We start from the raw sequence: 18,743 nt of genomic DNA, 5'->3' as shown, positions 1-18,743 counted from the left end.
CACGTGGGACACACTGAGTGCATGGGAATGTGAGCGTGTGTGTGTGTGTGTGTGTGTGTGTGTGTGTGTGTGTGTGTGTGTGTGTGGTATCGGGGGCAGAAGTGATGTTATAGTTTTTGTACGGTGCAGATGAAGGATGTTACGGGAGCTTCGGGAATATTATATTTGAAACAGTTTGTGTGAAACTTAAAGCCAAGTGACAATAAAATTTCTCTCAGTAAGAGGTATAATGATACTACTACCAGATCTTTAATAGAATTAAACTGAAATTAAGAAATGAGAGACTGATTATGGAGAAATTAATATGACAGGACAGAGGATCAAAGTTGGATCTCAGTTACTTCGTGTATGAAGGAAGAGTAGGGTTTAACATTCCAATGACAATGATGTCATTAGAGATGGCTTACAAACTTGGAGAAGAAGACTTCGAAAGGTCCAAGTTTGTAAATACAGTCAGAGGTTCTTTTAGCCATACCACCGCTAGCATTGCATCCAACAACATTCATGAACTTTGTGTAACGGTAGTACTTTTGTTGATTTCAAAATAAGCATTGTAAGTTCTATTTTGAGCCACCCATATGATTGTTAATGGTTTGATTTTAAACGTTGGACTGTAAATTTAACTTCCATCAACACTTAACATTCTATTGAATGTAGCTTTAAAGGTGAAATAAATTATGACTATTGCTTCCACTTACTCCTCTTAGCTTTTATTTTCGTATTATCCCAGTGCAGACCTAATTATGATCTGTGAATAATGCTTACGGAAGACTAGAATGACAGTGTTAGTCAAGAGTTGTATAGCAACTTGTAAATATATTAACACTTCCCAAAAATAAGAATCTCATTCATAATCTCTTCTTTTTCCACATGGCTGTAATTGCCACATGCTAATGGGTTCATTGCACAGGTAGTTATCCACAACCTAAATAGTTGCAGAGTTGGTTACATTGTAAAAGCAATATCTTAATAATTTGGTGTCATATTAAGAAGGAGCATTTCTGTTATAATAGGGGCTTAAATTTTGTTGTTTTGCTGTTCCAGGCCTAATAGAATCACCTTGTGGCCCCAGTCTTGATCTGTGAAAACAGTGTACCACATTGTTGTCCACCAACTAGTATAATATGGTTGTCCTGCAAGATGTTGCATTTCCTTCACTTTCTCTAATTTGGTATCTTACTTGCATCAAATAGCACTGATAAACGTCAAACATTGCTGTCCACAGTCATCACTAATGTGTTGATCAGCCTTTCCAACCAGTGTCACTGGAGACTTCATACAGCAGCCTGGTACTTCTCACATGTTTTGAGCTTGCCATATAAGAAACTCCATTAACTTTCATTAGATTTCATTAATGTTAGCTGGAATTAAATTTGGGGGCCTTTGAATCACCAGTGAAACATCTGAACTGCCTGATCCAGTAATCTGTTAAATCCTTTTGCTAATTCCTGTTGGCATGGTAGAAATCCTTATTTCTCTCTGTTACACCAAAATGTGGTGTAATTTCTTATCTATTGCTAAAGTTAGTTGCAATCTCGAAACAAAGAAAACTTAAATTCCAAATAGATACAAATGTAAAAATTGTTAAGAAAATTATATATTTGACACACACTTAGACTTCTTTATTTGTCTGAAGACATGCTCCCCATTAAACAAAAATTAAAAAAGGAATTCACAAGCTTTATTATCTGGTGTGTGCTAGCAATAACTTTTGTCTCAAACACAGAATTGCCCTTGGCAGTTTAAGAACATTGTTACAAATTGTTTGATCCTGGAGATAATCTGACACCTAGAGAAGCAATGTCAGTAATTTGGTATTGATTTCTTAAATAATATTTGTTTAAGTCTAAAGGAGAAACATCCTTAGAAGCAACCATTTTCAGAAATGGAAATGTATTGTGTTATGGGGAATTAAATGTCGTGTAATTTATGGCTATTACCTTCCTCTTTCTTTATTTTCTGTTGCATTGTTCATGTTTAATGCATTCAGAGATTTGATTTTATTAATTGAAGAGAAGTTGCTGCCCATGCTTAGAAATGTGGTTTTTCTCTTCCCCTTTGTTAATATTATTTTACTAATTGTTTCAGTGTCACATCGTCAGAAAAAGTGGACAAAGAAAACAGATACTCGGATTTTACAATTATTTCACTGCCATACCCAGGATGTGAATTTTTTAAAGAATATAGAGATAATAATTACGTTGCTAAAGGACTAGTCTTTGACTGGAGCCAGGCTCATGTAGATGCGAGTATTGGTGTACCAGATGATCAAGTTTCATCACAACTCAAAGTAGAGTGGAACAACTACAAGGTAAATGCTAAAGCATGGTGCTGCCATTATTATATTTAAATTGCATTCATAAACCTATTCTTTGACTGTGCCTCTTGACTAGCATTTTGAATGACTTGGCCTTTTGTTAACACCTTTACTAGATTGTTGTGGTAGTGACTTTAGTTCTTTCTTCTTAGTATTTGAGGGAGAAACCTCTGGGTATATATTATTATTAACATATTTCCTTTCTTCTTGTTCTGCTTCCTTTTTTTAAAAAAAAAATAGCATGAGAGTTTGTTGAATATAGTCATTTTGTTGATCTTCAAGATCATTTGACAGTCACTTACTATAATAATTTTCTGGAAATATTAACTAGGAGATAGATCAATAATGTGTCAGTATACAGTGTCATTGTTGTACAATTACCAGGCTCAAATTCTGGTGACTTGAAAATAACAGTTTAATTGTTTTTGTTTTGACATAATGCAAGAAAGTTCAGTTACTTGAGAAAATTCGATTAAATGAATTATTCTGAATCTTAGGTTCATGACACTATTTTGTAAAAAAAAAAAAAAAAGAGAGAGAGTAAGTTATATGTATCATCGGGTGGAATGTTTTAAAAATTGGCAAGATGTAAAAGTAATTCATTTTTGGTAGTAGGTTCCACAGTTTTCAGTCATTAACATTCTTGTTTTAATGTTCTTATAGGAGTGGGATTTGGTACGACTTACTCAGAATTACCTGAAGCTGCTGTTGCGCTACCTGCAGGATAACAACACAGGCCTACTGATCCACTGCATCAGTGGTTGGGATCGCACTCCTCTGTTTGTATCGCTTCTCCGTCTCTCACTTTGGGCTGATGGGGTCATCCATCAGTCTTTGAACCCATACCAAATATTGTATCTGACAATTGCCTATGACTGGATGCTGTTTGGGCACAACCTCGAAGACAGACTTAGTAAAGGAGAAGAAATCTTTTTCTTCTGCTTTCATTTCCTGAAACACATGCTTAGTGAAGAGTTCAGTGTTTTGTCATCTAAGCCTAAGATCAAGAACATTGTTATGCGCAATGACTCTGATCTTCATCTTGATGGTGTCTTGTTTGAAGCTGAGTGTCCAGTTAGTTGTCAGGGATCAAATATAAGTCTGAACAGTTCATGCAGTTCGCAAAGCAGCAAGAGTCAAGATAACCCACCTGTGTACTTCCATACACTTCCAGACAGCAGTGAAGATTCATCCAGTGGGTAAGCAAGTCCTACATCAAAAATTCATAAAGTTTTCTGTGGTAATACATTAAACTATTTTGTTTTTATATCAACACCAAAAGAAATTTTTTTGTGCAACAAGGCCATCACACCCATGACAAATATTTACTGTTGAGCAGTAAAGATTTTGGAGTTTGTCGGCATACAGATGATGTGTTTGTCGGTGTGACATTCTTAGATACTGACTGAAATATCAGTGCATATATCATGAGCTTTGTAATTCATATTCACCATTGTATTACTTATCAGCAATGGTTCTAATTAAACATTGTACACAGCCTTAAATTTTTCATTGAACATTAATTCAGTAGTAACTTATGAGTCTTTGTGTTTGTACAGCCTATAAATGTGTCAAGGGTGGAATATAAATAACGGGAGGAGTAAAGGTAACAACTCACTGTATACTTGAGGCTCAGAACTTTTGGTAATAAAAATTGAAGTCGGTAGTCTTGTCAGCAATCACCAAATTGAGAAATCACTCAGTACCTGAACTGACTATACAGTAACTGTCTAATAGCTATGGAATGATGTAAAAAGCATTTATTTCTCACCTAATAAATGTGTTCACCTTTTACGTTACGTTACGTTATGCTTACAATGTTCCCACTCCACCTCAAATAAATGTCATGTCCGTCTATGGCTTCACGTACCACACAGTTTCTGTGATGCTGTGTAAAGCAACATCTTACCACCTTTGTACCTTTTAATTGGTCCACTGTAAGTTATTAATTCAAGCAGTTGAGACTGAAATGGCTTACTCTTGCATTGTCAGTTGGCAACATGAACTTGTTTTTGCTAACTAACTCGGCCAGGCTGCCCCACGATAAATTGCCATTGTTGTAAATGATCATTGCATTTCATCTGCTCTACAATCTGCAGCATCTGAGATGGAGCTTTAAATCCTGCATAATTATTCTAAGTATGCACAATTGCTGTAGCAATATAAAATCTTTGTTTTTGATGAAAACACATCGATTGGACCAAATGGTTGCTAGTATTGGGCACAGTGTGGTTGTTCGGTTAATGGTCTCATTGCAGTAGAATGAGCTTCTTTTTGCTCTTATGGGTATTGTAGAGATGACTGGAAATTGTACATGCTGTTACAGGTGGAACTACAGTTGAAATTCTTGATAAGAGGTTTTCTTTAATAGGCTTCCACAACATGCAGCCAACATTGTGCATGACTTCTGTGTTCTGCAGTAGTTAAATGGCAAGAAGTGTGTCACAGGGATTTATACGTTGTGTGGTTCCTTTTACATAGTTCCTCTTATATCACAGTAGTTCTAGCACACAATTAAAAATTTCTTACATTTTTGAGAGAATCTTTATGCATTCTTACATAAATAGCTTGAACAAAATCAATTTTATTTTCAAAACTGTGGTATGTGGTCATGAGTATTTGTAAGTAGAAAGTTTGTCACTGCTATGGGTAGCGTGAACTTTTTATTTAGAGGAGGAGGAGGAGATTAGTGTTTAAAGTCCCATCGACGATGAGGTCATTAGAGACGGAGTGCAAGCTCAGGTGAGGGAAGGATGGGGAAGGAAATCGGCCGTGCCCTTTCAAAGGAACCATCCCGGCATTTGCCTGAAGCGATTTAGGGACATCACGGGAACCATCCCAGCATTTGCCTGAAGCGATTTAGGGACATCACGGAAAACCTAAGTCAGGATGGCCGGAGATGGGATTGAACCGTCGTCCTCCCGAATGCAAGTTCAGTGTGCTAACCACAGCGCCACCTCGCTCGGTTTTTGTTTAGAAGTGACCTCTTAAAGGAATAGGTCATTGTATCACGTAATTAGGCAAGAAACCCAGCATTGCCTAGGTATTTACTTATAACTGTGCCCAAGACTTTGTATTCATGGAATTTATTTCTGACTTACAGAACTTCGATGTATACAGGGTGAGTCACCTAACGTTACCACTGGATATATTTCGTAAACCACATCAAATACTGATGAACCGATTCCACAGACCGAACGTGAGGAGAGGGGCTAGTGTAATTGTTTAATACAAACCATACAAAAATGCATGGAAGTATGTTTTTTAACACAAACCTACGTTTTTTAAAATGGAACCCCGTTAGTTTTGTTAGCACATCTGAACATATAAACAAATACGTAATCAGTGCCGTTTGTTGCATTGTAAAATGTTAATTACATCCGGAGATATTGTAACCTAAAGTTGACGCTTGAGTACCACTCCTCCGCTGTTCGATCGTACGTATCGGAGAGCACCGAATTATGTAGGGATCCAAAGGGAACGGTGATGGACCTTAGGTACAGAAGAGACTGGAACAGCACATTACGTCCACATGCTAACACCTTTTTATTGGTCTTTTTCACTGACGCACATGTACATTACCATGAGGGGTGAGGTACACGTACACACGTGGTTTCCGTTTTCAATTACGGAGTGGAATAGAGTGTGTCCCGACATGTCAGGCCAATGGATGTTCACTGTGGTGGCCATCGTGTACCGTGTGTACTGTGATGTGCCTACAACCCCAGAGGATATGAAACAATGTATTGTGCCAGCCTGCGGAGACATTACACCACATGTACTGCGGCGTGTACGATATTCATTATGCCAGAGATTGCAATTGTGTGCAGCAAATGATGGCCACCACATTGAACATCTATTGGCCTGACATGTCGGGACACACTCTATTCCACTCCGTAATTGAAAATGGAAACCACGTGAGTACGTGTACCTCACCCCTCATGGTAATGTACATGTGCGTCAGTGAAAAAGACCAATAAAAAGGTGTTAGCATGTGGACGTAATGTGCTGTTCCAGTCTTCTGTACCTAAGGTCCATCACCGTTCCCTTTGGATCCCTACGTAATTCGGTGCTCTCCGATACACATGATCGAACAGCGGAGGAGTGGTACTCAAGCGTCAACTTTAGGTTACAATATCTCCGGATGTAATTAACATTTTACAATACAACAAACGGCACTGATTACGTATTTGTTTATATGTTCAGATGTGCTAACAAAACTAACGGTGTTCCATTTTAAAAAACGTAGGTTTGTGTTAATAAACATACTTCCATGCATTTTTGTATGGTTTGTATTAAACAATTACACTAGCCCCTCTCCTCACGTTCGGTCTGTGGAATCGGTTCATCAGTATTTGATGTGGTTTACGAAAATTATCCAGCGGTAATGCTAGGTGACTCACCCTGTATAGTGTTTGAAGTAGTATGATTGGGGACATGAACAAAGAGCTCCTTTGCTTCACTAACACAAGAGAGAACCACATTGAGATGCCCATGCGAAAACCAACTAACACAAAAGTCCATGCCTGCAACATGAAGCACCTAGCCTTGTACTTTGTTCATGATCACAGCATAACATGACCCCACCAAGAACTGTGCACATTTAAAACGAAATGGTAAATTGTTGGAAATGAGCGAGATTTGGGGATGAAAACGCACTTCGCATCAAAATTTCCATTTATATTATGATACATTGGAGAGAAGTAACTTCAAGCCTTTGTCAGTGAAGGGTTCTTGGGAGCAAGACAATGCATGATGCTCTTGATCGGAGTTATGTTGCATCTCGCTTTCAGTAGTAGTTTCCAAAGTGCAAGTTAAAGTGTGTCGTTTTCAAGCCTTGGCAAGTCTTGCTTCACGGTCTTCATTGGGTTCTTGAAAGTGCAAAGTCCCTAGTGTTTTAGCTGTTCTGGTTTATTCAGAAAGACTCAACTTTTTCTTGACGTAGAGTGAGATGCCACATAAATCACAAAGCAAACTTAATACATTTGTTTTTCCTAACAAAGAATATAAATAAAACCTATCTAAAGAAGCTGTTGTGGGTTGATATTTGCAATTATAGACACTCTGATAATATTAGTTATACATGACTTGTATATTTCATGATGTATGTTCCTTTATGTGAAATAAATCGTTGTATTGGAATCACTGTGCTGTGTGTCCATAATATACTGATGCCGAAACTTGGTACAAATTAAGATTTCCTGCAGTATTTCAACAGTTAATGGTTTACTTCGCGCTGCAAGAAATGAGACAACATTGAACCACATCACAAGACAAGTCCATTCCAATATAATACAATCACTTAAACTGCTTGCTTCAGAACAATATTTGCAGCATGATTCAGGAAGTTTGCTTTGCAAATCTGAAACTTTTGATCTGAGTAGCTAATTTGGTAACAAAAGTTTGTTTCATTTTATTTGTGTGCATACTGTCTGTCCGACATCTTAGCGATTCACAGATGCACTCGTAAACAATTTTGCGTTAGCCATCTTTAGTAAGACATAATGCTGGACAAATTCGAAAAACAGCTAGTAAATTTCAGAAGAAAGCGAGCTGTGGAGAGAACTAATGCTATGCAGTTTTGTACAACTGTTGGTGGACTTGCTACAAAAAGCCCATTTGATAATTGTCAACACTATAGGGAATGTCTTAAAGACACTTTAGAGAAGCTTGTTTCATTAGTTAACACTATTCATTAATTTCTCTGTGACTATGAATATTACGCACATGTGCCAAGCTGTGAGGAATGTATAGACAAACTAAACACGCTGTACAGAAGGCTACAAACCTTAATTACAAGCTTTCAGCCTTAACGTCTCAGATGAATATCATGTCACCTACAGTGTCCACACACCCCATTATATTCCGCTCTGTCAAGATACCAGTAATTAAGCTTGAGCCATTTTGTGAATATGTCAAAATGTGGACTCGCTTTTGGGAACAGTTTGAATCAATCATTGATAAACACCCATCACTTTCCATAGAAAACAAATGTTTTCCTACGAGAGTATCTGTCAGGCGAACCGAAGCTGATAGTAGTGGAATACCTGTAACAGCTAAGATGTACAAAGGAACAAAGAAAATTTTATTGAACCAGTATGGAGATACCAGTCGTATTACACAGGTGCACCTCTATTATTTGGACCAGTTTAGCCTGTACTCAGTGACCCCTGAAATACCGAACAGTACATTCCTGGAATGTAACTGTCATATTCAACCACTGCCCTAGGATATGATGTAGCATATGTTAAAGATCTCACTGCAAAAATTCTGTGATCATTGCCTTCTGAAATGTGTCAGATGTGGATTATTGATGCTAGAAGAACTGAAGTATTGGGTAGAGATGTATTACAATTACTGAACTTTTTGGAAGTAGTAGTTCATGGTGCCCTTACTGTACAAAAGATTCATTCAGGATGTCTGACATTCCCTAACTTCATGTGCACTGCAGCAACACTTCATATAAATCCAAAGCAAGCTAAAAACTCACTAAAACTTAAATGAGAAGTACAACCCTATTACGTGTTTTGCAAAGCTTGTACTCACAGGGCCTAAGGCTGCAACATAGTAACTGACAGCCAACAACATACCAAGACATTAAAGCATGATAGTTATTGTTGTAGATATTTTACTGAGACCATAATGCTAAAAACTGCAGTAAAAAGAACAAGGTCTCGTATTCCAAGTGCAAGAAATGTTGTCACAAAGCTATCTGTACTGACACTTTCTTTTCTCAGCAAGTTATCAACTTCTGCTAAATCTACAGAGCGAGAACCAACTCATTCTGCCAACTTATTTATTAAGGAAACTACAGTAAACCAACCACAACACACTATTTAAAACCAACTAGACAATAAGGATTCCTTCTGCAGATCAAGCAACTAACAATTAATTCCTACAATCAGAGTTCCCTTTGACTATATACCCGTACAACTGTTCCACGTCAAAGTCAGCTGTTAGCAGCTGGTAGATAGTGTAACACGACGGAAGCAATGTATCATAATCGTTGCAGAAGAGAGGATGGTCGAGGTGGCACACCACAGAACCGACCGATCTTCTCCACACTCAGCAAGTCAAGAACTGACTATTGAACGGCTGGGTGACAGTTTATGTAGCCCTGGGCGGAAGGATATTTCCGGGACTATTTGCACACACATGATTGCCCGGAAATAGCTCATTGATCGTCGCGCCCCTTTCCTCTGCTATTGGTTGATGCCCTCTGATGGACGGTGGCCACACCTACTTGTTTGTTGTCAACTGTGGTACTTGCTAGTAAACACTCTTTCATCGGCCAGACTTCACAGTGGAGCCGGCAACCCGCATCGCTGGTCTGTCTGCGGTGTTGCCGCTGCAGTAGGCACCTGTGGTGACAGCAGCAACTTCCTTAGGGCAAATTGATGTATCTTCAGCAAATTTTACTTACCTTCAGACAACCTGAGTTTGGATCAGTGGACCTGGAGGGTCAAGCATACTTACATGCTATGTTTTGGATAGTGGTTGTCAGTCAAGTTTCATTTCCAAGTTCCTCATTGATGAATTAGGTTTAAGAACTATAGAACACTGTGACCTATCTGTCAGCTTCTTTGAAATGTCATCTGCAACTTCAAAGTGTTGTAGAGTCGTTGAATTCAGGCTAAAGGGGATCTGGACAAATTCCTAGACTTCTGTAACTTTGCTTGACAGTGCATACTCATTTGCTGTGCACCCAACTGTACCTTTCAATATAAGAAAATTAGTGTGCACCTGGGGACTTCAGTTAGTGAATCCAAAAGATGATACAGATGGTCTTCTCATCAAGATTCTTATCCAAGCAGATTACTATTGGAAAACTGTTAAAGATTCCCCTCTGATTTTACTAACACCATCCATTATATTGGCTCCTTCCATTCTAGGTTGGATTCTTAGCAGGAACAAATCCTGCACCACGACAAACTTTGTGATTGCAAACTACATCAGTTTAGAGACGGTGACAACAACGGATGATATTCTATGATCTTTCTAGATTTTAGAAATAATGGTGATCACAGAAGACCAAATGAGAACCCTGAATCCGAAGGAATTGGCCTTATTACAAGATTTCTCAAAATCCTAACGCATTGAAGACAAAAGAAGGAAACCCAGCGTTATGGTGCCTCATAATCTTCAGCAAACTGAGAAAAGATTTATTGCAGTGGAGAAGACATTTACAAATGACAGCACCCAGGAACACATTTACAAGGTGCAAATGATAGACCACATCAAAAAGAGACATGTGGAAATCATCGTTTCTGGATAGACATTCTGTGAGACATTTTATCTGCCACATCATGCAGTAAACAAAGAAAAGTAAGGTGTCATCAAATGGAGGATTGTATTCGATGGTTTGTCGCACGAGAAGAATGCACATTATTGAGCACACTGGACTAGTATTTGGGAGGACGATGGTTCAAATCTGCATCTGGCCATCTGGATTTACGTTTTCTGTGATTCCCTGATTTGCCCCAGGCAAATGCCGGGATAGTTCCTATGAAAGGGCATGGCCGATTTCCTTCCCCATGTGTGAAACATTCTGAGCTTGTGTTCAATAACCTCGATGTCAGTGGTATGTTGAATCTAATCTTTCTCCCTCCCTTCCTTTAAGAATACACATTCATTAAATGACACTTTAGAAATGGGTCCTGATTTTCACCCTGATATTCTTTCAATATTACTGAGATTCCATCTGTATCCATTAGTCTTAATTGCTGATGTAAAGCAAGCATTTCCACAGTTAGTTCTTTTCAGGAAAGACAGAGGATTTTTGGTACAAAGTAATCGTAAATCAATAATAAAACTATATTAGATCTGACGAAGTTATTACATACCGCTTCACCCAGCTACCTTTCAGTCTTACTTGCAGCAACACACAATATGTAGCAAAGCCGAGTATACAAAGTAATCCTTAACAGCTCCCCACAAATGGTTGCTTAGATTGGCAGTGCTGAAAACAAAGCTGATCAGTCCCAGTCTCTGCTGGCATCTTACACAACCCTAGTTCAAAACACCTGACAAACCTCCCACATTAAACAACCGTTGAACATCAGCTAGCAGACATACATAATTCATTTCCCCCTCCCAAGCTACTAGGTGCCATGGCTGAGTCCTATGTTGCCATACAGAGCATGTATCTTACAGGAACCATTCAGCATCCACAACTGACTTAGCACCAAAGCATAACTAACAAGCATAGTGATACATCGTTGCGTTCGTGCAAAGGTGTGCTTTTTATTTTGCACACGTATTCTTACCCACATTATCTTTACAAGTTGGGCTTCACCAGTTTTTTTATTTATTTTTTTTATATTTTTTTCCCCAGTAACTGAAAATTGGTTAATTTTGTGTACAGAACATAAAGATATTTCTAACTATATCTGATAAACTAGTTCATCCAGATATAATTCACTGTGGATATTGTGTATTAGCCATTTTTGCATTGTGAAGCCAAATTTATATCTAGATTCACTTTTATCACAAATCCATATTTTTTTTCATGTTCCTAGCAGTGAGCATGTGGTGTGGCAGTAGTAAGTTGTGTGCGAAAAACAAAGGGGTTTTGGCTTAACTGCCTAGATCATGAGAATGTTACAAACCTTTATCCAAAACATTCCCAGAAGTTAAGATGGGCCACTGGTCAGTATTAACATCCAACCCCAAAGAGACCTTATGGAGCTGTTCCACTTTAGAAGGCTCCCAATATCAGAAACGGCAGTAATAGTAACGGTCTATGAGGTGATACCAAAAAAAAAAAGGAATTATTTTTAAAAGCTATATATTTTCAAATTGTTTATAAAATGACCTTCTCTCCTTCTCAATACTCCCCGTTACAACTAACACTTTTGTCCCACTGGTACTTCCACTGTTTGAAAAACTTTTTGTAGTCAACTTTACAAATGACTGACACCTCTTCCCTCACTTTTTTCTCAATTTCTTCAGCGCTTTCAAATTGACGTCCTTTCATATCCATTTTCATATGTGGAAAGAAGAGACAATTACTCGGAGCCAGGCTAGGCGAGTAAGGTGCGTGGGGACAACGGAACCATGGCATTTGTAGCTAAAAACTGTCCAACAGAGATGGCTGTGTGTGCAGGTGCGTTGTCATGGTGGAAGAACCAATCTCCTGTCTGCCACAAATGAAGTCTTTTTTTGAAGAACACTGTTGTGCAATCTTCTTAAAAAAAAGGCTTGATTGATGGTCTGACCTGGGGGAACAAACTCTGAACGAACTATGCCCTTGGCATCAAAAAAGCAAATTGGTGTTGTTATTGTTTTGATGTTTCATTGGACTTGATTTTTTTTTTTTGGGGGGGGGGGGGGGCAAGATGACAATGGTATCGTCCATTGGTTTGACTGTTGCTTTGTATCTGGGTCATAACCATAGCGCCATGACTCACCATCACTAATGACCTTTGACAGAAAATCTGGATTAGTTTCAAGCTGTTGTTTCAAAACATGACATGTTTCAAATTGACGTTTCTTTTGATTGTCAGTCAGAGCTCGAGGAACCAACTTGACAGCAACCTTTTTCATTCCCAAATCTTCTGTTAAAATTCGATGAACTGAGCTCCAAGATAACCCACTAATCTGACAGTTCTCTGAGTACAGGCTTTTGAATTTGTTCAATATTTTTGTCTAGTCAGGCAGTTGATGGATGTCCAGAACGAGGTTTGTTATCAATCAACATGTCGCCATCTTTAAATTGAGCAAACCACTTATACACTTGAATTTTTCCTATAGTGTCACCTTGGTAAGCTGTCTTCAACATCAAAACAGTTTCAGCAGCATTTTTACTGAGTAGTAGAAAGCAGAATCTCTATTTAGAGGCTGTGTAACAACACCCTACTCGTCAAGGCAGTGAAAAGTATGCAAGTAAACACATTGGGAAGTATTAAATCTCGTAGAGAATTAGCTGTAGACAGTGAGTTACACACAATGTCAAACTGTTGTAAAGGAGTTGTAACCTGCTGGGATATTACTAATGTTGATGCCCAAGGACTACAACAAGTATAGGAAAGTGAAGGTGTCACAGTAGTAAAAGAATTTCATGAAAAGGGAAAGTAGTGAATTTGAAAGACACCATAGTTTAGACACTAGGCTTTCTAAGGCTGCTCAAGTACACAGCAGCAGGCTTTATCTGCCTTAAAACAACACACAGTGTTAGGTATGTAGAGTCTAATTTTAGGTGTCAAACTTCAGTCACACAGCTATGGTTTGCAAAGAACATGCTATCTGCAGATGAAGCGGTTCAGGCACTCGATACACTGTCTCACTTCTGTGCATCAGTTGCTCTGGAACAATGCAATGTGGAATAAAGTGTGTCCATTATTCACAAATGGAAGAAAATACAGGTCATACTGGTTATGCAATGAATCTCTTACGTAAAGAAGGCATTTAAGGCCACACAGCCACCTACTTTTGTGGAGTCAGTCACCTCAGCATTGAAGCAGCCTGTACCAGAGACTAGTGACATTGACAGCTGAACAGAACACAACATGCACCTGTAAGTATAGCTGCAACCTTGCATCACGGATTAAACCAACAGGCATGCATACAGCACAGACATTGGTGGTGCATAATACATTTTGCAAAATAATAATAATAATAATAATAATAATAATAATAATACTCTCTCACTGCAGAGAGAATAATAGAACTAAAAGAAATGTTTCTGTTAAAGCAGCCTTACCAGCAACCACAGAATCCAAGTTTGGCATGAAAAAACAATCGGTCAAAAAGATCAGGTCCAAAACCATCAGTCTAACCAATCTTGGTCCTGTTTGATGAGTCAGACGATGACCATGCTTACAGTAGTAAGGACATTGATAACTGCCAGAGGAACTGGCAACAAGTCCCTCAAGCACCACCCCCCCCCCTCCCCCTTCTTCCTTTCCTGCCACTGCAAATCCCAACCACAGAGGAACGACAAATGTAAATAAGAAAAACCACACCACTAAGCTCCTGTCCTACAGCAGGACATAAACGGGTTCAGAACATTTGCTGGAAGTGAAACTCCTAGCGCAGGGAGGTCCCCTGTGTTTGCAAAAAACACATTTTAAATCTACTGATGCCTCTCTGCTTCACTGCAAGGGTGACCTTCCTGCAGAAAGGACCAGGGTAGGGCTAGTTTCGTTTGTCAGTAACACATTCCACTTCTCTGGTATATTCTGGTTACTGACCTGCAAGCAGCTGCTTTTGAAATTGGTCAGTTAAAGGATTGCCTTCCACCCCAAGAGACATTGGATTACAAGGCTCTCTTATAATACAACTCCGCCGACCGTATCCTATACAGGGAGACTTCAGTTAACATAATCTTGTATAAGGTTCTTCCACTACTTACCCAGCAATTGAGTTTTAGAGAGCTTCAAGAATTTCAGGAGCTGTCTCTTCTCAATATGATCAGTCACGCACATCACCAATGTTACGTGGGTCATTCTCAGCCATTTACCAGGTAAAGCAAATCCTAAAAGGAACCCATGATAAGTAAAGCAAACTCGACACTGTACTGCCTTCTGACTGTTTTTTGAGCACGGAGGCAGTGTTCAGGTATTGGTGGACCATATCACAAGTAAACAACATCACTGTTAATTTATCTATCCCAAAATCCTCAGGTCATATTAGGAGGCAGCCAGTAACATTGAATGATGAGTGATGCTCAGCAATCTGGCTCGATCATGCAGCTCTGTAACAGATTAAATACTGATTGACAGCAGAAAACTATGCAACCTTTTGGATAGTTAGGGCCAAAGCTCTGATGCACAGTTCCAGAGAGCAAAACAATTTATGACAGGTGTCTCTGGACCCTTCCACTTGTTCTGCAGAAGTTTGGGAAGCCATCAGTAAGGTTTATGGTGAATGCAACCGGCCACCTGTAGCAACGATGCTGCAGCAGTGGTGTCTCCAAACAACACTGATGATCATCGCCAAGATAGTGGCAGGGCACATTGCAATGGCTACTGCCACTGTAAACCAGGATCCAGCATTCCACTGCTACTGTGCAAACATGGAGAGGGGTGGATTGGACTTCAGATCCGACAAAATACCCTTTCTCCATGTGGGAGATGGATTTGCCACTATTTCAGGCTTCTGATACGGCTCCTTATTCACAATCACATCCAGTACAGCGTGCTGTGAAACCTGTAAACAGAATCAACGTAAATCCTCCTAGAATGTTTTAGTTCAGTATGACAGACAGGGTAATTTCCCACACCATGGAAGGAGGGAATTTTGATGTGTGTGTTCAAACCAGGGAAGGACCAAATGTACTCAAGCAGTTAGAGCATTGTTCCATTAATGAGTTGTGTAGGAGAAACACAGGAGTGAATGGTCAGCCGTTTTCTAGTCCAGGCATTAGATATCAGGCATTTCTTTAGCTGCTCTCGGAGTAGGGTCAGATGGTGTTTTTAAGTACCTAGTTGAAGAGCTGTTTAATGCTTTTGAGTATGCTAATGATTTTTCAGAGGGAAGTGTTTTGTTACCCTCTTTGCCATAGCCATAAACAGTATAATGTCTACAATGGGGGTCCTATGCATTGCTCCTTATGAGGATGAGTTTGCAGATTTTTTCCCAGCCCTGAAACAGCAATTCATTTGTTACAGTTCATGGTTAGAAGTTGGAGGAGTGGACAATGGAGATAGGTTTTAAATTTTCATCAGATAAGTGTATGCATGTTCATTTTAATTGCTCTTGTTGCATTTTTTATGTACCCAACTTACAAATGAGAGGTGTCATTCTAAAGATTCACTGAGAATTACGGGCCCCATGGTTTATTCAAAACTGTCAGTTTTACCACACATGAAAATACTGAACATCTTAAAGTGTCTTAGCCACAGGGCTTGGGGAGCTGACAAAGTGCATGTGCACTAGTTCTGTATGGCTTTTCAGAGGCTCCATCTAGACTGACTGTAGGTACATAGTACTGTAGGTACATAGTACTGTAGGTACATAGTACTGTAGGTACATAGTACCCAAGTATAAGATGACCCTGGATGTAAGGCAATATATTATGACTAATCAAAATTACAAACTGTTTTATTGACATAGAGTACCTGCCAAAAAGTTAACATTATACCTACTCTAAACTTGTGTGATTTATTGATTATGTACATTTTGATAATAGTTGGAGAAATAAAATAAATGAAAAGAAATTGTTTTTTAATGTTCAGGCCATTTTCTTTTCTACCCTCTTTGCCTACCAACCCTGTAGTCTGTGATATCACTATTTTTGATGATGTTTCTTCCAAATATGTTGGTATTACTGAGGCTGCCATTGCAGCAGTACCTTAGAACAGAACCAAATACATAAATAAAAGATCACAAATATGATTCAGTCCCATTCTCGAAGTTTCGCTCATCCCACTATCTAGCAGTGTCTCCATGATGGTCTTGCTGCTGTAATTTATTCTTGCAATAACAATTACTGTCAGTTGAGTATGATTTATTTTCTTTGTTAGACATTCATTTTGGATTAATTTTCCTTCTTGTTTCAACGGAATGTCACCACCCTGTCTGAATTTCTCATTTGTAATTCACTTTGTAACAATTTACTGTCTCTCATTACCAAATAAAATATTGGTCTGGGTTCTGAATCAACTAATGTCTTCTGAAGGACAAGATTTCCATTTTTCAGTGTCACCTGTACTTAAAAAGCAGTCTTAATATTTTACATGGTAGTACATGTATGAGAACAGTTATTGCAAACCCGTTTAATTATAGCAAAAGTTTGTAAGATGGTAGAATTTAATGCTATTTCCTCTTTTGTTTCACAAAATTGTCCAATTTTAATCAGAGCAATAGACTGTTGTAGTGGCTAGATCATAGTTTCTCATGTATGTCTGCACTCGCACCACATTAGTCAGTGTCAAATGATTGTTCGAGAAACATCGATACTGTATCGAGCACGTCGGCATATCAGGAAATCTCGAGCCTGTTGGAATGTGAGTATTGTTTGCTGAGCCCCGCCCTTCCAAATTCTTCAAAATAAATCTGCATTACCTCAATAGCCAAAGCTTCCTCTCTAAATGTAAGATGACCCCTATAAATGTAAGACTGTTCCTATGTACTGTACTAAACAATGTAAAAATATTAACCTCAGCAGCAGAAGTTTAGTCTGTGAATATAAAATGACAAATTAGGGGAAAAAACCTCATCTTACAATCGCGTGAATAATGTATATGGACCATTGAGACCTGAGTACCTCGAGATCATTGATGCTATCAACTATGGGGGTCAGGCTGGCCACAGGTGCTTACAGGACCAACTCCACACCTTGTCTCCGTGCTGAGGCTGGGGAGCTGCCACTTACTCCATCTGGGTACAGCTCCTCATATTGCATGAGGCGTGGAAGGTCCTCACTGTTCCATATTCACCAGTTCCCACCAATCTCTCCCTTCCCTTCCTAAAATCTGAGCCTGTTTTTTCTCCCTTTCAAAATGGAATCTGTTTGATTTGCTGTCTTGGCACCTTGAAAAATATTTTTAAAAAGGTCTGATAAAGCAACCCTAAATTCCAAAAGCACTAGAGAGTATTAGCTTCCCCTCATACTCTTAAGCTTTCATGCTGTGAACAGGTTCTAGCGGAGCATACTACTTTTCAGCCATGTACATAGTTTTGCTTTGGACATTGAACTTGATGCTCATATCTTTCTGAAGATGTAATTAATTTTTCATTCATAATTAATACAATTTAGCAGCTCCTGCTTTCTGTATATTATAATAGTGAAACTCTGATTAATGGTACTTACTATTTTGAATATTAATATTATGTGTTTGAAAACTTTTTATACAGCATGTCACAGCCACAGTGGCCACAGGCACAATATCACGTGTCCCAAATGCCTGAGCAGCCGCCTCGTTCACCACACCAGAGCAGGACAAGCCCAGTTGCTGTCCCTGTTTCCAGCCGTTTCAGACAGAGAAATGATTCTAGCAGCTCACTCAGTACTGGAAGGTAACAGGCAAACTTTGAATTTTCCCCCCCTAATGCATTAAGTTGATGAATATCATGAAGTAAAGTATTTAAATAAGGATTCATAACATGCATAAGGAGGACCTTGTTTTATCTGCTGTACACAAGTGCCTTCAAACACAGAATGAATCAAGTGCATTGTTTTGATTCATATGTTACACTTAATTTCTAAGTGAGTGCGTTTCTGTAAGCAACAGTGAAGTGACAAAGCAGATGAACAACAATTTTGTTTTATTTACTTATTTCATGATTTTCCCTTTAACAGAATTATAGTATTGAGTTAGGAACCTATACCGGTTAAAGTCCCTAGCGTGTAGTAATTGTGAACCTCCATTGCTTTAGGTTTATTTGGATGTTGTTAAACCATTCATATTATCATGTGGGCAGGTATACCACAGTTGACACTAACATGTACTCCACAAAAAGGTAATGTACTAACAATGAGTAA

At 38.8% G+C, this 18,743-nt stretch overlaps 1 protein-coding gene across 1 annotated transcript in view; it reads left to right on the top strand.

The window, feature by feature from the left end:
- The window catches only part of LOC126248180 (myotubularin-related protein 14), a 133,722-nt gene that overhangs the window by 71,261 nt on the left and 43,718 nt on the right, over nt 1-18,743 (top strand). Inside the window, exons 5-7 of the mRNA XM_049948954.1 lie at nt 2,089-2,311; nt 2,981-3,516; nt 18,116-18,277. Of these exons, the coding sequence (XP_049804911.1) occupies nt 2,089-2,311; nt 2,981-3,516; nt 18,116-18,277 (921 nt within the window). The remainder of the gene's footprint in view (nt 1-2,088; nt 2,312-2,980; nt 3,517-18,115; nt 18,278-18,743) is intronic.

This window comes from Schistocerca nitens, chromosome 3 (genome assembly GCF_023898315.1).
Source record: "Schistocerca nitens isolate TAMUIC-IGC-003100 chromosome 3, iqSchNite1.1, whole genome shotgun sequence".
Lineage (NCBI taxonomy): Eukaryota > Metazoa > Arthropoda > Insecta > Orthoptera > Acrididae > Schistocerca > Schistocerca nitens.
Note: the sequence above shows the minus strand (reverse complement) of the source record. Positions and strands in the feature narration are given on the sequence as shown.